Source organism: Juglans regia, chromosome 14 (genome assembly GCF_001411555.2).
Source record: "Juglans regia cultivar Chandler chromosome 14, Walnut 2.0, whole genome shotgun sequence".
NCBI lineage: Eukaryota > Viridiplantae > Streptophyta > Magnoliopsida > Fagales > Juglandaceae > Juglans > Juglans regia.
Window position 1 is genome coordinate 19,404,476 of NC_049914.1, and position 24,103 is coordinate 19,428,578.

The 24,103-nt window shown below is 36.0% G+C and overlaps 1 protein-coding gene across 1 annotated transcript; it reads left to right on the top strand.

The window, feature by feature from the left end:
- The first annotated feature begins 946 nt into the window (after positions 1–946).
- Positions 947–23,858, top strand: LOC108988660 (serine/threonine-protein phosphatase BSL3-like). The gene is made up of 21 exons (XM_018961984.2): positions 947–1,793; positions 3,207–3,267; positions 3,655–3,733; positions 4,181–4,260; positions 4,345–4,439; positions 4,590–4,689; positions 6,233–6,302; positions 7,169–7,270; positions 7,363–7,444; positions 13,848–14,027; positions 15,614–15,887; positions 16,037–16,274; positions 16,385–16,555; positions 18,754–18,992; positions 21,203–21,287; positions 21,407–21,505; positions 21,588–21,787; positions 21,879–21,954; positions 22,725–22,860; positions 22,945–23,084; positions 23,206–23,858. Exons 1-21 carry the CDS (start codon positions 1,361–1,363, stop codon positions 23,287–23,289), a joined length of 3,024 nt encoding a protein of 1,007 aa, XP_018817529.1. The 5' UTR covers positions 947–1,360; the 3' UTR covers positions 23,290–23,858.
- Positions 23,859–24,103: the final 245 nt, after the last annotated feature.

The following is a 24,103-nucleotide window of genomic DNA, read 5'->3' on the forward strand; positions in this document are numbered from 1 at the left end:
TTACACTACATTATATATAATTTTTTATCTTTTATATTTTTTTAATAAGTATGTGGTATATAGATGATGGGTATAAAAATTTAATTAGTTTAGTAATAATAAAATAACTAAATTTTCGTATGTAATTATAATTTTTTTAAATTTCTGTATAAAATATAATAAACAATTTAATTTTTTTAAATCTCAAAACAATAATAATATAAAAAAATAATATTCTAATAATATTTTATTTAACTTTTAATTTTCATCTAAAATCATCTCATCTCATATCAAATTTATATATTACACTACTATTCTATTTTTATTTTACTAATCATTACTCTCTTTATAATGTTATCCTTTATTAACGCCACAAACTTTAAATAGTTATATAATTCAATCATTTAAACAAGAAATTACTTAAAAATGTTACACATAAACTAACATAACTGAAAATGGTTACATTCATGACGAGAATGACAATTTCCTATTCTGTTGAATACATCTTAGCACAAATTGGCAAAAAGAATGGTGAAATAATTCTTTTATTCATCCAAATAAATTGAGACAGTTAAGATTGATTTAATTATATAAAATTGAAATAAAATGATTATAATAAATAATTTAATTTTTTTAAATTTTAAAATAAAAATAATATTAAAATAATAATATTAAAATAATATTTTATTTAACTTTTAACAAAATATTTATTTCATTTAGTTACAAAATTAGGCCTTGTTCCGGTTAAGCCGGTAACCCCTCTCGCCGTTTAGTGCCGCGAAACCCATACTCAGCGGCGCATTGCTCCCATCCGTACAGGCCTTTGCACTGCGGTCGTCTGAATACAAGTTTACAGCATCAGGAAGAGGGACCCACCAAAAAATTACAAAAAAAAAAAAAAACGTAACCATTCCCTATATTTATACTTTTTTTTTTTTTTTTTTTTCAGAGAGAGAAAGCGAGTGATTGGTAAGGAGAGAAATGAGAAACTGAGGGATTTTATACAAAGAGAGATGGGGATTACTATTTTCTCACTTTGATGTGTTTGTTGTGTATTTGAGATTTTCTCCGTCCCGTTTCCATTTCCTCGAGGTTCTTCATATATATAAAGAAAGAGAGAGAAAGAGAGGGAGGGAGAGAACCTCCGTAATTTTCTCTGTGCTTGGAACCTTCTTGGGAAATTTTGCGCGGCTTTGTCGAATTTAAGAGTTGAGGATCTGAACTAGGGTTTCGTTTCTGTGATTTCTCTTAGTTGCGGGGGATCCTTGGAGGTGGGGGCCCTTGATTTCACAGGTGGTTCAAAATGGTGATTCGAAATGAGAATTTGCGGTAATTCTAGCTCCGATCTCGAATATAGGGCACGAATCGAGGCATTGAAGCAATGGATTTGGATTCGTCGTCGATGGTGCCCGAGACCGATCACGATCCGGCGGTGCAAAACCACAACACGGAGTCGTCTCCGGCTGCAATGGAGAGAGAGCAGCTAGGTGAGTCGTCGCCGACTCAGTCTCCGCCTCAACCACCTCCGCAACAGCATCCGCAGCAGCAGCAACCGGCACCGCAGGGGCAGCAGAGCCCGGTGGTGGGGCCGAGGCATGCCCCGTCCTATTCGGTGGTGAATGCGATTATAGAGAAGAAGGAGGACGGGCCGGGCCCAAGGTGTGGTCACACTCTCACGGCGGTTGCGGCAGTTGGGGAGGAGGGCACGCCTGGGTATATTGGTCCTAGGTTGATTTTGTTTGGAGGTGCCACCGCGCTCGAGGGGAATTCCGCAGCTTCGGGGACTCCTTCGTCTGCCGGGAGCGCTGGCATCCGTATGTTTTCTAATTGGATGGATGAATTCAATTATTTTTTGTCGCTATCATACTGTATTGCTTTTTGGGTGGTAGAGGCTTTTCTTTTTTTTTTTTTTTGGGGGGGGGGGGGGGTCGGTGGAGAGTAGTCATTTGCAGATTCTGATATAAATTGCGAAACCCTAATCTTAAACTCCTGCTAGTTAAATTGGTAAGGGTCTGGTATTTGAAGCTGAAGTTAGTGTCGCTCCATAGATTTGTTGTCTGGTTGAGATGTTTATGTTGCGGAAACCCTAGTTTAACATGTTACGAGTGCGAGATCCCTTATTATTTTATCTTATTGATTATCATGAAATTAGAATCGGGTTTGTTGACGATCATAAACTTTAATGAGTAATGCTACATATAGTCCTTAAAATGAGGATTGCATTGCAAGCTTAATTAATTTTGTCTTTAAATTTTTTTAAAATTACAATAATATCCTTATCAAAATGGTACTTTTTTCTATTTAATGAAGGGCTTGCACATGCAGTCCCCAAATGGGGACTGCAAATAGAATTTCTCATTGTCCAAGGGGTACGTGACCCCTAGTGTTCGGTTTGATATCGTCCATGGTACTGGAAGCCTTAACTTGTAATTTTCAACTCAAGTGGTTTTCTAACTGTATGCATCTCCTTCCCCGTGAGCTTGTTTTGTTATCAATTATGGTGTAATAGCACTCAGGATTTCTATTATGGTTTTGGCGTCTTAGTAAATTTGAAGCAAGCATTATTGGGTCCTTGATGGATCCTGTTGAGTAAATTTTAACTTTATTAAAAAAAAATTTAACTTTGTTATTGTTGTTGTTTTGATTTCCAGTCAAATTCAGTACAAGTAGTTCAATTGATTCAATTCCTGTTCATTTATGGTGCTCAGAAACCAATTCTCCTATTGTTATTTAAGCTTTTAATTATAATGTGATTTAAAGTGTCTTTGAATTCCTTAATTAGACCACATATACTATTAGAGAGTGAAAATTCCTAATTTTTATTTGAGTTGTTCCTGGACTATAGTTTTATCAGAAATCAGAATTGACTTGATAATTCATAGTTTTAGATTGTATTTCCTTATTTATGGTGTGAACATTCCTAGTGTTATTTTCTTGTGGTCCTAAGAATTTGATTTGATGATGGTGTAAAGAGCTGATATAAGCAACCTGAATGACGGGCATGTCTACGTTGAGTCATAAACTATATGATTTGCATGTTAGATGCAATAGGATTTCATTGACATATTTTCTACTAATGTATGCAAGATATGGCTGAAGATGAAGAATATGTGATTCCTTTATATTTCTAAGATTATTGTGAAAGAGGGATGTCTACTTGGTTTTTTTCAATGATAATGTTCCATTCTTTAATGTTTCATGACTATTATGATTTAATTATATTGCAGGACTAGCGGGTGCTACCGCTGATGTGCACTGTTACGATGTATTGACAAATAAATGGTCTAGGTAAGCCTAGAAACAATGGTTCCTCATCTAATCTGTTCATGGCCATTCTTTTTTTTTTTTATTGGCACCGGGTATCTAGGAATAGCGTCCCAACTAATCCCGGGGGTGCACAGGCTCTCAGCAATGAGTTTCTTGCAAGTGCACCTCGGGTAATTTAAGGGAAAAATCCCCTAGTCTGATGGCCCCTAGAGATTGTTCGCACCCAAGGAGATTTGAACCTTAGAGTTGGGGGGAGCATACCCTCAAGCCCAAGGCCTTTACCACTTGAGCCAACCCCTAGGGGTTCCATGGCCATTCTTAAATAGTGTGTTCTTCGTTGCAGCTAAGTGATTCATTTTTACCCCAATTTCAGATATCATTTGGGTTTATAACAATCTTATTTTGCAGGATCGCTCCCTTTGGAGAACCGCCCACGCCAAGGGCTGCCCATGTGGCCACTGCTGTCGGAACTATGGTTGTTATTCAGGTTAGCAGAGAGGATATCATCCTTTCTATTGTTTTCCTTTTTTCTTGTAAATGATAAAAAATTGTATTGAAAAGTGCAAAAGGCAAAGCCCGAGTATAGAAGATGTGCTAGAGAAATGCCTAATTAAAAATAGAAAAGATTTAAGGACATCATGAAAACTCAGTCGATTAAAATTTATAGTGACTGCCCCAAGCAATAAAGTATTGAAGAAGGAAATTTTCAGCTCATCCATCATCCGCTCGCAGTCCCCGACATTTCTATTATTCCTTTCCTTTCAAATACATCATTCTAAACAGATAGGATCCATCTTTCACACTGCTAAAGAGACTCCCAAAGGGATATCATTTAATTAGGATTGACTAATATATCAAAAAAGTTATTTTTCATTTAGATTTTTATTTGAGATTTATTTCAGTTCTTACTGGAGTCTTTGATATATGAAAACAGGGTGGAATTGGTCCAGCTGGCTTGTCTGCTGAGGATCTTCATGTTCTTGACCTCACACAGCAACGACCACGATGGCATAGGTTAGATTCATGAAAGATGTGCTTGCAGGATTTTTTTAGATATATTCTACAATTTATTCATTTAGAAATGCGGACATTCTGTAGAGTTGTTGTTCAAGGCCCTGGACCTGGGCCACGTTATGGACATGTGATGGCTTTGGTGGGGCAAAGATATCTTATGGCAATTGGTGGGAATGATGGTAAGTTACTTCATGATCGAGCCTTGTTTTTTGGGAGAAAAATTAACTTCATCTTGTGTGCATTGCTTATACTGAAAGGAAAAAAAAATGGAAGTATCACTTATGTGGAATTATAAGTGAATGTCAAGCATATTATTGCCTGTTTTTCAGGGAAGCGACCATTGGCTGATGTATGGGCCTTGGACACAGCTGCCAAACCATACGAATGGCGTAAGTTGGAACCAGAAGGGGAGGGCCCACCTCCATGCATGTAAATCTCTCTGTCTTTGTCTATATCTCATGGATGGTTTATTCTTTAGAATAAAGATTCAAAGATAGTAAATAATCAGCATTTATTTGGTTTATTCTTTTTTTTGATAAATAAAATAAGTATATATTCATCCAACCAAATGTCAATTACAAACAAATGTTCTAATACTCGCATCCTAATTAGGTGGGAGCATTAGAAACTAAAAACTCATGAAAAATTTATTTGGTTTATTCTAGGACGTGTAATTTTTTAGAATGAGTTTGGAATTTTGTTGCTAAATCTTTTTATGTATCTCTAGCTTGTTGTATGTTAGTTTGAACTTTAGTGTTAAAAGTTCTCTTGAACAAAAACATTCATGGAAACTTGTTAGCTGACAGACCTTAATGTGGACAGTGTGGTAGAACTTTTTAACCCTTGGGTACATTACTAATCACAGTTATTATGTGGCGATCAATTAACTAGAGATATGAAAGCTTGTTGGTGGTCCAACGCATGCTTTTTCAAGCTTTTTCATGGGCATAGTTTATCCTTTATTGGACATAATATGTTCACGTTACTAGCTGTAGTTTTAGTACGAGTTAGAGATGGTTGATGTTCCTACACTTTTATCAAGGCTAGAATCTAGATAGCTAGACATTGTATATTCACCGTACTTGTAATATCTCTTGTGCTTTTCTAATTATTGGTTCCTCTTGTTTATGTCCTGTGCACTTGGACTATGCCTTTTGCTTTTTTAATAATAAAATTTACTGTTACTTACAAAGTTACTAGCAAGATATATGGATTCTTTGTGGTGGTATTATACTAAGAATACATTTGGTACACATAATAGAACCTAGAAGAAAATTGTTATTCTTGTGGAGCAATTATATGGTTGTTGGGTTGCTCATATGTTAGAGAATAACTTATACCAAAGAGATTAGCTATTCTTGTGATTTGGGAGAATGCTCATTCTTTCCCCAAGAGATAGAAATAGCCAAAATGATAAGATAATCCTAATATAAGTATAAGTAATTTTATCTTTATAATTAATTGTCTCATTGTTCATCTCTTACTCATTCAATTCTGCCTCTACTTCAATGAAAGTAAAGCTAGCTCCTACTCCATCGTCGTTGGTCCTTTTGACATAAGATTCTCTTTCTAGATACCCTACATTAGTTTACTATCAGATTGTCGGACATAGAAAATCAAGGGCCATATAATGTGAGGTCTTTCTAGTTCTACAGTTTTAAGGCTCTTTGGAAGGATACAATCGGATAGTGTTTGAGAATTACTATTAGTTCCGTGACGGCATATTATTCGTTATTATTGTTTGTTAATGGATGCTTTCAGATGATGGTTGATATCGACTTTGCGTTACACATACCTGTGTCTTGTGCATGTACTGTGGATGCTTGTCTGAGAATTGTTTTTTTTTTTCCATGATCATTTGGGAAAAGAAAACTTGTTGCACATGCCAAAATGATGTCACGACTAACAAAAAGCTTGCTTGTGTTCTATATCATTTGAGTTGGGCCCTCAATTATGTTATATGTTCCATTAGGTATGCAACTGCAAGTGCACGCTCTGATGGTCTTCTTCTGCTTTGTGGAGGCAGGGATGCAAACAGTGTGGTGAGTTAAAAAAAAAGTCCAACTTCCACAAATCTTTAATTTCAGCTTGTAATGTCTTGTAGCACTTGGTTTGCCTTGTCATTTTATACTAATCACAACAGTTGAGTTTAGCAATTTCTCTTTCTGGGGTGGGAAATTTGTAGTATAGATGTTAATGTAAGTCAGTATTGGCTGCCTTTTTGTATATTATAATTCCTGTCTATATGTGTGTGTGGTCTTGCTTTTTATGTTTGATTCTTTTTAATTTTGTTTTATGCTGCCCCAAAATCTAATATTCCTATATGTGGATAATTTTATTGTTACAAAATTGAAATTAGATAGGCTCTATGCATGAAGGCAGAGATAGTTCGTTAAGTTTGAATCTGTCCAGAAATACATGATACTGCAGGTGTAATGATGAGTAAAAGTCTAGAGAGATCAATAACGAGATCCCACCTGCTAACATTAATTAAAGAAATGCTTTGAAAGAATTCAAACCAAGTGTTCTATGGTACTATGTTAATTGAACTGGTTTGTGTATGAATTTGGGAATACGATAACGAAAACTTTTATTTTTCTCCTTATCCCTCTCTCCCTTGTTTCTTGTGTTGTTTTTTCCATCCCTGGGAGGGGGAGCTGCTGGCTGCTCTTACACTCTTACATGACCAAATGATATGACATTGACATTCTTTTCAGACCTGTGTTGAGTCACCCCACACCTCCTCCCCCTCCAAAGAATATAAAAAAGAAAAATAAGAAAAACAAGTTTGCTGGAGCTAGTTGTGCAAATTCCTGTTTCTTATTTATTAATATTTTCTTCTATTTCTTTATATTTGAGGTTTCATGGTTAACCTGGTTTGTGTTTCTTCCTCATGTATATCTTGCAGCCTCTGGCAAGTGCATATGGACTTGCTAAACATAGGGATGGTCGATGGGAGTGGGCAATTGCTCCTGGTGTCTCACCATCTCCGAGATATCAGCATGCGGCAGTGGGTTTTTTATTATATTTTTTTTAAGTCGACTCTATGAACCTCTTTATTTTATTTTTCATAAGATGGATCACATTCATGTATGTTTCTAGGTATTTGTTAATGCACGGCTTCACGTGTCTGGAGGGGCACTTGGTGGGGGACGCATGGTAGAAGACTCGTCAAGTGTTGCAGGTACGTGTTTGGTTTTACAAACTTTGAAGCTTTGATCTAGGGCATGATGAGACAGTGGCTTATAATATGTAGGCTATATATCCGTTGCTTGGAGTGCCAGGTATACATATACTTGACTTGGGTCCAGCTCAACTAAGTTTGGACTCACTTGACTGAGCTGTGCCCAGATGAAGCTCAAATTAAGCTCAGTGCATGTGATCTTTGACCAAACCAAAGGATTTTATGCCTTTTGTCAATGGTTCTGACTTGATCTGGGATTTGATGAACAATTCTAAATTTAAACCTTGTACTGTGAAACTGAAAGTGAAAAGTAGGGCCTTAGTGCACGCACAATACATTTTTGCATTTATATGCAAAATGACCAACATGTCAAATAGGGTCTCCATTGGATTATGTAAAAATAAATCCAACATCCGTGTGCTACATTACTTCTTGATATTTGGGTTGCACTATTAGTCTCTGTATTTTTTATAATTATTTATTTCCTTTCCCCTCTTTTTCTTTATACTTCTCAAATTTGCACTTTTATTTATAAAACATGATGAGAGCTCTAATATTAAGAGAATAATGTGTTTTAATAGAGAGAAAAATACCATGATTGTTTTTTACAGGTAAAATGAAATTTTATTAATAGAAGAGAGTAGGTGCAACCCATGTACACATGAGGTATACAAAGACAACACCTATCTTTAGGCCTCGTTTGGATGTTGTGATGAAACGAAAAATCTGTGAATAATAGTGAAATGGTTTGTCAATAGAAGTGAAATGGCTTGAATTAAGATATTTTATTGGATTTTGAAAAAAGAGAGAAAAATTTGAATAAGAATATTATAAAGTTGAAATATTGTTAGAATATAATTTTTTAATATAATTTTTGTTTTGAGATTTGAAAAAGTTGAATTGTTTTTTGTGTTTTGTTTGAAAGTTTGGGATAGTTGTAATGATTAGGTAATGATTAGATGAAAACGTTAAAATTTTGAAATTGGAAAGTGGTTTTATTTGAGTGATGTTCGTAGGTTGAGATGAGGTGAGATTTCTCATCTCAACATTCAAACGGGGCCTTAGGAACTAGAAATGGATACAAGAAAATGATGAAAACTATTCCCATTGAGGTCATTACAGTAGTCTAGAAATTAAAGCTTGGTTTGGATACAGGAGTGATCTCAACTCATCTCACCTAATCATTACAATTTTTTCAAATTTCTACACAAAATATAATAAATAGTTTAACTTTTTTAAATTCTAAAACAATAATAATATTAAAACATAATATTCAAATAATATTTTATTTAACTTTCAACTTTCATCTCAACTCATCTCATCTCATCTCATATCGCTATCCAAATAGTGCCTAACTGTTGTATAAGAATCTTTTGAGCTCATCTGAAAAATAGCATGGTAAAAACCCATTAAAAATACCCTTTTTATAAACATAAAAAGGGTAAGAAGCTACTAAACCAAAGATATAGGGAAAAGACAGGATGAATGACTTTTATTTATTTATTTTATATTTTTTTTTTTTTTCATTTTGAGTGTGAAGGGAGACATTGTAATCACATGGTACATGAGGGGACATTGCAAATACTGAAAAATCTGTGGATATAGAAACTTTTGTGTAGTTTGTGATTGGATGGAACTTTTAAAATTTTGCCACTAATAAATCTTTCTTGAATAATGATATCAAGAAAGATAAACTGATTTAGAACAAATTTCAAAAGCTATTAGCTAAAATACATTCAATAGCTTTTGGCTAGCTATTTTAAATAGAATTTTTTTTTTGATAAGTATTTTAAGTAGAAATTTAACTAGAAATTTAAATAGACCATTGTGAGTGCTCTTAGGAGAGGTTTGGATTCAGAGATGAGTTGAGATGGGTTATGAATAGTAGAATAAAAATTGAATTATTTATTATATTTTGTGTAAGAATTTGAAAAAGTTATTTTGAGATTTTAAAAAGTTGAATTGTTTATTATATTTTGTGTAGAAACTTGAAAAAGTTGTAATGATGAGATGAGTTGAGGTGGGTTTTGAATCCAAACCTCTCCTTAGTGTATGGAATAGAAATTGGAGATGGGTCCTTGTGGCACTTCCTCATAGGCCCAGGTGGGTGACACTAATTTCTCTCAGCTGAGAAAATCTTTCTATCACTTATACTGAGAAAATTGGAAGAATATGGGATGCATAAAGTAATTTTAGTCAGAATATTGCATCTTAATTTGACCAGCTATTTTTCCCGTTGTGAAAAATCATTATGGTTTTTTTTTTTGGTTGGGGGTGGTGGGAGGGGAAGAAAAGCATTTTGGTTTTTATAGGAAAGTATGGTTCAAGGGCCACGTCCTATTGGTGAAAAGCCGATGATTTACCCATTCTATGTGGCATAGACGCGTTAACAGGTCTGGGGTTTAATTGGGAAAAAGACATTGAGTTTTCATGGTCTTTGGGATACCTCGTCCTAAAAAAGCTTAAGGTTGTGTTTAGGTAGTGGGCTATTCAATATTTTATCATTACTTTTTACCTACTTTTTATTACTGTTCGCTACTATTCAATATTTTATCATTACTTTTTTGTCACTTTTTCACTACTATTCACATATCATCTGAGATCACCTCACTACCCAAACGTAGCCTAAGTAACATCGGATTCTCAACCTCTTTGGGTTGGTAAAATTTTTGCCAACTGAGTAATGATTATGCTTCTACTGCAAACCATTGATCCCTTATGTTGTGCCCAACTGTTTGGATTCATGCTGTTAGATGTACTTTTTCTCCCTACCTTTTGAATCTATTTGCATATCTGACTCTAGAATGATTGGTTTCTTATTGTTTTCATCAAATGTAGATTTTCTGTTCTCTTTTTCTGTCACTTTTCTTGCAAGATGTGATTGTTCAACATTTGCTATCTTCTCACTGTTAGAGTCCTAATGGTTTGTCTCACTCTCCAAAAACAATTTGATAATGTTTTTGACATACTTTAATCTTCTTGTTTGTGAGTTTTTAATTGGGATTTGTTGTTGAAAACAAAACTGTTTATTCTATAGCTCGTTTTAAATAAAATTGTTGACCATGCACTGCCATGATATACTGGAGGTTAAGCCCTTGTAGAACAACGAAGGGGTTTGTTAGAGGACATGGTTGTAATTAGTGTAATTTATGAGGGTATAATTGTCATTTATATATACATGTATATATTGTTGAACATCAATGAATAATATGAAGAATTCTCTCTATGTTCGACTACATAGTATTAGCAAGTTGAGTAGTCGGTTGGTGGTGGTTCTAGTGGTGGTTGTGCGATGGAGCTAGTGGTGGTTAGTGGCGTAGAGTGGTAAGTGTGGTTTTTCCTCTTCGTCGTTGGCGGCCGGTAGATTTTTTCAAGGTGTTTCTAGTGCTCTTCAGGTGTCGTCTCTGGTATTGGGCACCAGAATCGAGCTCGCTGTTGTTCTCTGTGCAGCAAGTTTTTGGTCGTCATTGGCTGCTGGAAGGCTTGTTTGTCGCTGGCGACATTGAAGTCTCAAGGTGTTTGGTTGCATGTCTCAACTATTCAATCCTCGAGTGTGTATGCCCCCAACTTGGAGTAAGAGCTTATTCCTATCCGGAATAACATTTGTTTGGTAATGAGAATATGGTAAACCCAGCTTCACTTATCCTCGTTTAGAATAAACTTAATCCCTGTTCAAGGTTAGTTTTGAAGCCAGTACTGGCAATGCCCGATACAAGCCGATACAGTCTGGTTCAAACACGATACAAGTTAGTTCAAGCCCAATTCATCCTGGTTCAGACCCGAAACAGCCCAATTCAAACCTGATACAGGTCGATTATGAGTCGATACGTGCATGTTTCGATCAGGACAGGTTGATTCCACCCAATACAAATCTGAAATTTGGGTACTTAAGTTGGGTTTCTAGTTTTCCAGATTGTGTTTCTCGGCTTTTCATCCATATTTCATATTCTATGTGGATTCTTCGTCTCCAAGTTGAATTGTGATATTTTTCTACATCCATGGCAACTAAATTTGAGTCACTATCTCTCGCAACAAACTTTAATATACCTATGACTTCGGTGAAATTGAATGGAAAAAACTATATGTTGTGGTCAAAATCTGTTGAAATGTTTTTCAAAGGCAGGGTCTTCGTACCCATTTGGTTGATCCAATGCTTGACTTAACTAGTTCTACATTTGCTCAATGGGAGCAAGAAGATGCTCAAATCTTGTTCCCTTTCTCTCCATTTTATCTCCCTTTTCCATCTTGTTCTTCTACCACCTGGTAAACAACCTATTGGCTGTAGGTGATTATATACAATCAAATTCTGTCTTGATGGTTATGTGGAATGTCTGAAATACCACTTGGTTGTTAAGGGTTACACTTAAACTTGTGGCATTGATTACGACGAGACTTTCTCCCTGGTTGCCAAAATTTCTTCTGTTCGAGTATTGATCTCTAATTGGGATTGGACCTTATTTCAGTTAGATGTTAAAAATGCATTCCTATATGGATTTTTAAATGAGGAAGTGTATATGGAGCAACCACCTCGGTTTGTTGCCCAGGGGGAGTGTCGATGTATTGTGTGCAAGTTAAAAAAGACATTATATGGTTTGAAACAATCTCCTCGAGCATAGTTTGGGAGGGTTCTTTGATGCTGTATTGGCATTTGATCTTCATAGATGCCAAACAGACCACTCGGTATTTCACCTACATAGCGATGCATGACATATCTTATTGGTTGTATATGTGGATGATATTGTAATTACTGGGAGTGACTCAGTTGAAATTGCTAGGTTGAAATAATTTTTACATTATTAGTTTCAGACAAAAGACTTGGGCAAACTTAGGTCTCGTTTGGTTACGCAGTTCAGATGAGATGAGAAAGATGTTTTGTTGAAAGTTGAATAAAATATTGTTATAATATAATTATTTAATATTATTTTTGTTTTGGAATTTGAAAAAGTTGAATTATTTATTATATTTTGTGTGGTAGTTTGGAAAAGTTATAATGATTTTATGAGATGAGATAAGATAGTTTAATTTTGTGTAACCAAACCAGCCCTTAGATACTTTCTTGGAATTGAAGTCGGTAGATCTAAAAAAGGTATTAACCTATCTCAGTAAAAATATGTACTTGACATTCTAGAAGAAATTGGCATGTTGGGTGCATGACTTATTGACACTCCTATGGACCCAAATTGTAAACTCTTGAAAGAGGAAATGAAGTTGTTTGGAGATCAAGGTAGGTATCAAATACTTGTTGGGAAATTGAATTATCTTAATATCACTAGACCTGATATCTTTTATGTAGTGAGTGTAGTGAGCCAATTTCTACAAACGCACAAGGTCTCACATTGGGATGCTGTAATCCATATTTTTCGTTATCTTAAATGAGCTCCTGGCCTTGGATTGTTGTATACACCAAATGGACATATTGGAATTGAAGCTTTTTAAGATATTGATTGGGCAGGATCTCCTTCAGATAGAAGATCTACTACTGGATATTGTACTTTTATGGAAGGTAATTTGGCTACATGGAAGAGTAAGAAGCAAACAAGAGTACCTCGATCCGGTGCATAAGCTGAATACGGAGTAATGACTCACACTACTAGTAAGCTGACATGGTTGCAACACTTGGGTCCTGTTTGGATTCAGAGATGAGTTGAGATGGTTTTAGATGAGTTGAATAAAATATTATTAGAATATTATTTTTTAATATTATTAGTTTTTGAGATTTGAAAAGTTAAATTATTTATTAGATTTTATGTGGAAATTTGAGAAAGTTGTAATGATGAGATGAGATGAGTTGAAATGAGTTTCCAATCCAAACTGGGGCTTAGAGATTGGGTTTCCGGCTCTTGTCCCTCTTCAGTTATTTTGTGATAATCTAGTTGTAGTGCATATTGCGTCTAATCCTATGTTCCATGAGAGGACTAAACACATTGAGATTGATTGTTACTTCATTTGGGATAAGATACTAAGTGGTGACATTTCTACACCCTTTGTAAAGTCTGCTGATCAACTTGTAGATATGTTTACCAAACCATTGTGTTATAGTCGGTTAAAGCTAATTTGTTCCAAGCTAGGTATATATGATATATATGCCCCAGCTTGAGGGGGAGTGTTAGAGGACATGTTTGTAATTAGTGTAACTTATGAAGGTATAATTGTCATTTGTATGTAGTATGTCTATATTGATGAATGTCAATGAATAATATGAAGAATTCTCTCTGTGTTCGACTACAAGATTCTTATTGTAACTTTAGTTTGATTATTAGTTAGAAGTACTTTTTGTTGTTTTTGCACTTATCACCCACAAAGTTATTACTGTTGTGCTGAAAGAAGCTTTATTTATATTTTTCCTGAAGATAATCCACCAGAAGATATCTCACATTTTTCATGTTTTTTTTCCTGTCTATAGTGTTAGATACTGCAGCAGGAGTCTGGTGTGATACGAAATCTGTTGTTACCACTCCTAGGACCGGCAGATATAGTGCTGATGCAGCTGGTGGAGATGCTGCTGTCGAATTGACAAGGCGTTGCAGGCATGCAGCAGCCGCAGTTGGTGACTTAATATTTATTTACGGTGGTCTACGTGGTGGTAAGAGATGAATATAATTATTTAACAATTCATCTTTGTGCATATTTTTCCAATTCTTCAATTGTAGACATGAATCGTGCTTCAAGAAAACAATTTTACACCTGTGTTTTGGGAAGTCTTTTTTGTGAGGGATTGTAAGGTAGCTATGTACTCGACTTAAAAGACTTGCTTTTACAACTTATGTGAAGGAAATTAATTTTTTCTGGGTTCTGGAGTTCAATTTGAGTGCCTTTGATAAAGTGGTGTCGGTTTGGATTTTAATATGGACACGTGAAAGATGAAAGTTGATGCCTTTAAACAGAGTAGTTAGCTTAATTCAATTTTTTCTATTGTCATGGATTTTGCTTCATCTGCAGTTATAGATATTGAAGTTAAGGCCTTGAGTGGGCTATATCATGGTACAATAGTACTGCATTGATTAATAATTAGAATTGGACTTTGGATAGAACACAAACAGGCAATCTGTGATTTTGGGGGGAGAAGGAAACCAGGAAAGGATTGGAATATTATAAGTTAATGAGATTTAAAATTGTGGTGTAGATATTTGAGGGTAATATACATGTATCAGTCACAAGACAAGATGTGGATCTAAATGGTGTTTTTATTCTTGATTAATTGTGATATCATCCTAACCAGATGTGCATCAATCACAATTTCTCTCTTCTTTTGGTCATAAATGTAGGCAGCAAACGTGGGCCATCTTGCATGATACAGCCAGCTGGTCAAGTTTATTAGGAAAACGAGTCCCTAAAATTTCTTATAGGTATTTATCAACGGAGTTAAATGACTAGGAGCATTAAATTGAGTTAGGCTTGTATTCTCTATACACTAGGAATGAGAATCTGAGAATGCAGACTACTTTGACAGAAAACTTGTATTTCGGGGACTATTCCATTAATCTTTTAGGCTTTATCTAACCACTAGCGGTTGGCTCAAGTGGTAAGGGCCTTAGTCTTGGTGGCATGCTCTCTCCCGGTCTAAGGTTTGAATCCTCTTGGGTGCAAACAATTTCCAGATGCCATTGGACTGGAGAAATTTCCCCTTGAGTTACTCGAGGTGCACTTGTGGGAAACTCCTTGTTGAGGGCCTGCTAGGATTAGTTGGGACTTTGTTCTTGAACACCCGGTGACAATAAAAAAAATAATTTTTTTAGGCTTTATCTATTTCTATGCCGCAAACATAGTATCTTTGCACTATTATCCGGCAGTATTAAAACAAAGTAAAGATTGTTAGCTTTTGGTCTTCCATGTATGATTTGTAAGCTTTTCTGGGTGGTGGTGTTTCAAAGCCTTTATTTTGAATATTGTAGTTCATTGTAATCAAGTGTGGTTGAGCTGATAACATTTTAGCTTAGGGCTCGTTTGTTTTCAGAGATGAGATGAGTTGAGATTAAAGTTAAAAAGTTGAATAAAATATTGTTAGAATATATTTTTTAATATTATTGTTGTTTTGGGATTTGAAAAAGTTGAATTGTTTATTTTATTTTGTGTGGGGATTTGGGAAAGTTGTAATGATGAGGTGAGATGAGATGAGATATTTCTTGAAAACAAACGAGGCCTTAGTAATTTGTTGTGTTTATGCTATAGGGGTCTTGCTCGATGACCTACTTGTTGCTGAAGATCTGGCTGCTGCTGAAACAACAAGTGCCGCTTCACATGCTGCGGCTGCAGCTGCTGCATCTAATATTCAAGCAGGGCGGTTATCTGGAAGGTATGGATTTGTTGATGAAAGGTCAAGGCAAACAATGCCAGAAGTAACTCCTGATGGTGCAGTTGTGCTGGGAAATCCAGTTGCTCCCCCTGTGAATGGTGACATATATACTGATATAAGCACAGAAAATGCTATGCTTCAGGGATCACGGTTAGCTATTATAGCATTTATATTTGCATTGACATAATTATCAATTTGTATTCTTTGCGTTACTGTTTTTACTATCATTATTATCATCATTGTTCTGAGCTGCCTTCCTTATTCATTCGAAGAGTATATGGATGTGTACTTTTATGCAGGAGAATGAGCAAAGGTGTTGAGTATTTGGTTGAAGCATCAGCAGCAGAAGCAGAGGCTATCAGTGCGACATTGGCTGCTGCCAAGGCCCGGCAAGTTAATGGAGAAGTTGAACTGCCTGACAGGGATCGTGGGGCAGAGGCTACCCCCAGTGGGAAACAGATATCTACTTTAATTAAGCCTGATTCTGTTGGGTCGAATAATATTGTTCCGGCCGGTGTTCGGCTGCATCACAGAGCTGTCAGTATTAGCTTTTGATCATCTTTTGAATATCATCTCAAGCCAAAATTTCCATGAGAATGTGTAAAAACTGGTGCCATTATCTGATGGTTTGCTACATATATTTTCAGGTTGTCATAGCTGCTGAGACTGGTGGAGCTTTAGGTGGCATGGTTAGACAGCTTTCAATCGACCAATTTGAAAATGAAGGCAGGCGGGTCAGTTATGGGACCCCAGAAAGTGCAACTGCTGCTAGAAAACTATTAGATCGACAAATGTCCATCAACAGTGTGCCAAAAAAGGTATAGTGGATCTTAATTAAACAGACACTGCATGAGATGCATATTCAAATGATGTAGAATCATGAAATAATGAAACAGGATATGTGCAGCCTACCACAATTAGTTCCAGAAAATTTCTTTCTTTTTCTGTATGCTTACTCTAATACCTTGTTCTTAATGGTTGATATCACTAAAAATAGGACCCAGATGTCATTTCTTTTGTTTAATCACAGGCACTTAAAGTTTTGACGAATTGAAGTATGTGTTTGGTTCAAGAAAAAAAATTCTGTTTGTATACCAATATTTGTAGTTGGGACAGGTCCAGGTTGGGTTGATATCATTGGAACTGTAAATTAAGATGTATCTATTTGTGCTTGCTTGGCTTGACTGGCTACTATAATATGGCTTTCTAGATCAATACACATACTGATGATGTGTCAAACAAAGAATAAACTTCCTAATTACTTTACATAAATAAACTTCCTAATTACTTTTTTGATAAGTAAACTTCCTAATTACTAATTCAATATTTTGCAGTCTTGATCCTTCGCTTCTAGACCCACTTAGAGCACTAGCATTGGCTTGGCCAAATGCATCTTTAAAATTTAGCCAATATCACACATTTTTACATTTGCCTATTCCATTTAAATTCAATCCCCACATTGGATTAGCCATTTATTCTCTATAAAATAATAAAATATTATTAAGTTAATAATTTGTTTATTTAATTTATTTGTATCACATTTTATAATTCTACCAATTTAATATTAATAATAATTATATTCTTATTAAATTATTATTAAAAAAATCATATTTTCAATGGTCATTTAATACTAATAACAAAAAATTGAGATTAAACTTATCTAAAATTATATCTAAATTTCTTATTCACTAACCAAATATCTAATATTCTATCTAAATATTCACTAACCATATTTTCAATGGAGGGAGAAATTATTATTTTAACTTTTGGTGAATCAATTTGGTTCTTCAAATTTGGCCAATCACTGTAGCAGAAATCCAAATTGTTTTAGAAATGCCCAATCCAATGTGGGGTCTTTTTAGTACAACTTATCTAAATTTTGGCCAATCTTCAACTTTGCCCAAGCCAATACTAGTGCTCTAGGTGTTTGAAGTTTCTCTGGACATCTACTCTGCCTATTTCACAAGAACTCTCTCTCTCTCTCTCTCGCCCCATCTTGATAAGCCATATTTTCTGTAAAATAGTTCATTTTTGAGCTGGATTCTTCTAATGTATCCTTACAAAATTAGATTGGTCCATTAGATTCGGCTTTTGAGCTTACTCTGTTGATGCAAAGATGTTGAAGTTTTCAGCAGTCGAAGGGGAATTGGTTCTGAACACAGTAGAAAGAAGGCAGGGTCTGGGCTGGGGTAGAGTTAGTGTGGACTGGCTGGTGGGTGGTGGAAGCTTTGGTCCAGTCAGGGCGATTGATTGTGAAGTCCTCAAGGGTTCTAAACACAACCTCCATAGCCCAGAGTTGTTCCAATCGCCATGGTAGGTTCTTGGTGTTTGCAAAGTACCGAGGAGGTGGCCTGTGAGGCTTTGTCATCATACCTCCAGGATCAGATGGTCTGGGTTGGAAAAGGTTTTCTGTTGAACTTTCATGTGTCGTGGTTTTTTTCTAGACATGGGTTGGTGTCAGAAATCCAGTGGGATCTCTCCTAAAGACCCATGTTGGGAGTGACTGGCATGGCAAGCCTGGTAAATTGTCTGAGATAGTGACAAGCAGCCCTTTGGTCTTCAAACAACTCTTGACAGAGAAATTGCCATATACTATGTGTCTACCTGGATTGCATCCCTCTACCTATTTAATAATATTGCACGACTTATACGAAAAAGGTTTATCTGGACTACAATGACTTTGTTATTGTACTTTGAAGAAGCATGTTAACGATCACATTCATTCGAATACCTTTAAGACTATTTTGTTTTGCTTCCCTTTTTTTTTGTTAAACAGATGTACATGCATCTATCAATTACCTGTCTTTCTTTGAATTTTGAGATGCTTGGACACTGCTAATTTGCTGAACTTTTTCAATTTCTTCTCCCAACTTCATGGACCACTTTATCTCATGTCTATGAATAATGTCCCTGTATAATGTCTGAACCCTGCCTGTGAAAGAAAATTTATGCTTTGTTTGTTTCTATTTTTGTATTGGTTTTTTCAAAGAGTTTTTCTTTTTTTACTCCTGATCAGGTCATAGCACATCTTCTAAAGCCTCGTGGCTGGAAGCCTCCAGTTCGCAGGCAATTTTTTTTAGATTGCAACGAAATAGCTGATCTCTGTGACAGTGCAGAGCGCATATTTTCTAGTGAACCAAGTGTCTTACAGCTTAAGGCTCCCATCAAAATATTTGGTGATTTGCATGGGCAATTTGGGGATCTTATGCGCCTTTTTGACGAGTATGGAGCACCTTCAACTGCTGGTGATATTGCGTAAGTAATCTGATTAATTAATTCTTTTTTACCGAGCATAACAAATCCTGTGGGCAAATGAGCACCAGCTCAAATGGAATTTACACTTCCTTTAAGAGTGGGGCGGAGGATTAAGGCTTTGAACCTCAAATGGAATTTCCTCCCTTCAAGAGTGTGGTGGAGGATACGGCCATGTGTTCAAAATCATTTGGTACATATATAATTTTAAATAAAAAATGTTAAGAGTAGTCCAGATCTGGATATATTGTTTTGTGGGCAATCCATGGCTAAACCGGATGCACTGAAGTTCTTTTATTTATTTATTTTTTTTGTGGGGTAGGGAGGGGAATTGGTTGATGCAATCTTATGGCAATGAAATTGCTGGATGAGTTAACTTACTCAGTAAATGGTTCTATTGCTCTAATGTGATTGTTTGTATTGTCAGATTGTGGTATGGCATATGTAGCTGAGTAATATTGTAAATTTAAGGAGCCATAATACATGTATTTGGCGGTGGTAGATTAAAACCTTGAGAGCTGAAATTTGATTGAAATGCTTATTGTTGTATCTCTACCTATGTCTTCTTTCCTGATCTGCTCTTCGGCCTTTTTAGTCTGCACTGTGATTATTATTGCCCTAGATTCTGCACGATTGCTCATATATGTATACGGAAGGGTTTTTTCTTTTTTACTTTTTTAAAATTGACTTCACTAGTAGTAAGTTTTAATTTTAGTTTTATTTTCAATTTAAGTGAAGTTTAAATTTTGTATTCCAGACCTTGTCTACTCTCTCTCTCTCTCTCTCCCCCTCCCTTTTGCCGAGGGGAACCCTTGTATGCTCATTCAGCAGTGAAGCCGTTCCCCTTGGCATCTGAGTTTAGATTAAAGTTGAGGTTGAAAAGCTTGTTTTTCGTGGACGTTTAGTTATTTAGTTAGTATATGTTTTCAGGTACCGTGTGGAACAGTTGTGAAGTCTTACTTTCAGAAAGTGAGATTATTGTTTACGGCTTCACTGTAATCCCATGCCCCCTAATGGATGACAACTGTTTGTTCAAGTTTAAATTTTGTTGCACTAGAATTCCTGGATCTCTGTACTGAAATAAGTCTTATTTTACCTTCAGTATTATGAAAAGTTACCTTGGTATGGTATAAGAGGGGTGTTCAAGATATGCAGGTTTAAAATCATTGTTTCTGCTAAGAAATGTGAATCGAGTTATAAATTTATGGCACAAATGAAGCTCTGGCATATATGCAAATCATCCAAGGATGTTTCTTGATTTTCACAAGATATGCTAATATTGGACAGCCCTAAAAACTGACAAGGGACCTACAAACATATATGTGCCTAGTGTACTTAATTATGAACTTTTGTTGTAGGGAAGGTAGAATATAGGCTTAAGGATGGACTAAATGTTGGATTGGTAATGTTTTTTTGGGAATAATGGGTTGATTGGGGAAACGTTTTCAAGCTGTATACAGTAGGGTTATTGTTTTGATCAAAGTGTAGTGTTGTTGGTATGATCTGGTCTAAAAGATGGCTCGTTGTTCCTTTACAGTTGAATCTGGTAGTGCTGGATAGCAATAAATGATTAACCTAGAAATATGCAATAAGTTTTCCATGACAACACATAATTCTCTGTAAAATAGCTGATATAGAAGCAACATTAATGGAATAGATAAATTAAATTAGAAATTCCTTGTGATATCTGAATGAATCGTGGAATCATTGCTAACCAGAATAAGATAATCTTTACTTTTTTTATTATTTTATTTTCAGTGTTGAGAAGTGCTAAGTCTACACAGAAATCTTACAGATTACATTATGCCACATTAGTTTGTAAACTTCCTTGTGTAAGATTTCTTTGCAGACCAAACATTTCTCTTTAGTTCTTATAAATAAAGAAACCAAAACTTGCCGAAAATAACCTTAGATGAGATGTTCATTGTTCTGATTTGAAGAGGTTGGAGCCTTGTTGGATATATCATATTTAATCAAAAGCTTACTTTAGTACTTGTGGTTGGGGCCATTGGTGGGAGCCTGATTGGCTTTGGACATATTTGTGGAAACAAGCTTCATTTTATTGGGCCCATTCTTCATCTATTCATTTTGGTCTTTAGGTTCATTTGTAATTATCCATTTAATGATGGACATTGAGCTCACTCTTTTTCTCTTTGCTTGTTAGTAAACACTTTTTGTTCCCATCATGCTGATTTTGAATGGTTGACTATTAGATATATCGATTATCTCTTCTTAGGAGATTACGTTGACAGAGGACAGCACAGCCTGGAAACCATTACCCTCTTGCTTGCTTTGAAGGTAGTTCTGAGCTTGATGTATTTTCTGTTTTAAGTTGTTATTATCATTGTTTTTTTAATGCATACTATCAGTTCCTTTTGATCTTGCCAAGGTTTATGCAATTTGCATTAATTTTGCAGGTGGAGTATCTCCACAATGTACATTTAATACGTGGGAATCATGAAGCTGCAGATATTAATGCCCTTTTTGGCTTCCGGATTGAATGCATTGAGCGCATGGTATGTATTAATGCATCAAGTAATGCTGGTGTGCTCTTGTATCTACCGGTTGCTGCTAACAACTTCATAACTTGCTGAACAGGGGGAGAGAGATGGAATATGGGCATGGCATCGGATAAACAGATTGTTCAATTGGCTTCCTCTGGCAGCTTTGATTGAAAAGAAAATAATCTGTATGCATGGTGGTATTGGTCGTTCTATAAATCATGTGGAACAAATTGAGAATCTTCAGCGTCCAATTACAATGGAAGCAGGCTCAATTGTCCTTATGGATTTATTGTGGTCAGTGCATATCTATGCTGTTTCAATTTGGTGCTTGTGGTAATTCCATGTGTCTGTTTGATATATAAGTGACATTTTATTATGATTGTAGGTCTGATCCAACAGAAAATGACAGTGTGGAAGGGCTGCGACCTAATGCTAGAGGTCCAGGGCTAGTTACTTTTGGGGTGAGTGTTCTCTTGTAAAAAAAAAAAAAATGATTTAAGAGTTTTAATCCTGGCAGAGGCGGTATTCCAAAATTACATCTGCGAACGTTGTAATTACATCTGACAAGTATATTAGGTCTGATAAAAATGTCTGTTGGCAGATCTGCTGATTTTTCTTAGGGTATTGCATCATGGGAAATGATGCAAGCCCTTTGAAAAAAAATGGGACCCACCTGAAAAAACTCACTTTTTTATCATGGGACCCTCTTTTATTCAAAGGGCATGTACGGGACCCTCTTTTATCATATTAGTTATAGGATGTTGATATCATTAGCAGAATCTACTGACTGTAAAAGAAGTAAAGAATTGTTTGGGTACTGGCTGCTGTAGGACTTTGGTTATTTTGTCTGAGTGGATGTTATTTTTTTCATTAATTTAATTTTATATTCCTCAATTGATCATCTGCCTCCCTCTGTTTGAATATATTTATAAACAGTCAATTTTTTGAAGAACTTTTCTGAGAATTTATTTGGTGATCTGGTCCATTGATTAGACGGGTATTGGTTGGATAAAAAAGAGTTTTGCTTTTGATGTGGGAGGTCAAGACCAACCCCTTTCATCCTGGCAGAGTCCTGGGAAAGTCACTGGCGGCCTGTCTTGTACCAGTTTAACTGGGTCATATATGGGTAGGATGGGTTTGGGATAGGTCTCAAGTTCAGATCTTACTGATAATTGGTATTTTCAATATTGTATTGGTGTGTTATGTGCATCTAAATGCTTTGCTGTTTCAGCCTGATCGTGTAATGGAATTCTGCAACAACAATGATCTCCAGTTGATTGTACGAGCACATGAATGTGTTATGGATGGCTTTGAGCGCTTTGCCCAGGGACATTTGATTACACTTTTCTCAGCCACCAACTACTGTGGTATGTTCCTTGCTTTTGTGACTGCTTGTGCTATGCTTACACTCGGATGATGTCACATTTGAATTTTGGCCTTGCCCTCTACAGGTACTGCAAATAATGCAGGAGCAATCTTAGTTTTGGGTAGAGATCTAGTGGTGGTTCCAAAACTTATTCATCCGTTGCCACCAGCAATTTCATCACCAGAAACATCGCCAGAGCATCATATAGAAGATACATGGATGCAGGTGATGCTTCTTATATTTGCATATAGTTCCTGAAAGTGAGATTTGATGATTGCAACCTTGTTTTGGTAATAATCCGTGTCCTAACCAATTTTTTTTTTTTTTTTTAAATTTTTTTTATCAGGAGTTGAATGCTAACAGACCTCCAACCCCAACTAGAGGCCGTCCTCAAATGCCAAATGATCGAGGTTCTCTTGCTTGGATATAGTACATTGGTTGGAATCATTTTCCTGTATTCATTCCAAGCCCATGCCATCACCTGGTGATACAGGGTTTGTATGGGAGCGTGAGGCTGTATACAGGGTTTGTTGCACTTGTGATCTGGGTTCTCACCACACGATTGATCGGCCTTGAGATGAAACTTTAGTGTTTTGGAGAGCCGGGTTACAGGCGGCAGATAGGTTTTGGTGATGTGCTAAAAGTACAAATTTGGGTCCGCACACCCTTTGTAAATTGAGCCACAGGCAGGTAGAAGTCAGTATTGGGTTTCTTCCAATGGGTTGGTAGTGATGGGTATTTTCCGATTTAAATACATGTAATTTTTTTAATTCCTTGTTTTAGGCCTATTAATTTCTCTCTTTCCAGAGGACCTGAGGTCTTTTATATGTGATGGTGAGATATATAATCTGTGGGGGCGTCCATGTATCATAGAGGTGTTGGTTCGTGTAATTTTCTTCTTTTGCTTTGTACAATGTAACTTTCGTGTGAAGATAAGAAACGTTTTTGCCCGACAAAAATATGAAGTTTTGGCTTTAGAATATTGCATCTATGAATTCATCTTTCCCGTCTTTTTCTTTATTGATCGCCCACAACAAACTAAGACTGTTCATTTGGGTTCCGGATCGGATTTTCGGGTATACTCGGCTCGGAACCCGGGCTTTAAACCCGGGCCGGGTTTCGGCCCTGATACACCATGGGTTATGATTCGTGCCGGAACTTCTACAACCTGGAAATCCGAGTTCCAGCTTCAACTGGTTGTTTTTTTTTTTTTTTTTTTTTAAATTCAGTATATATTTTTTTCA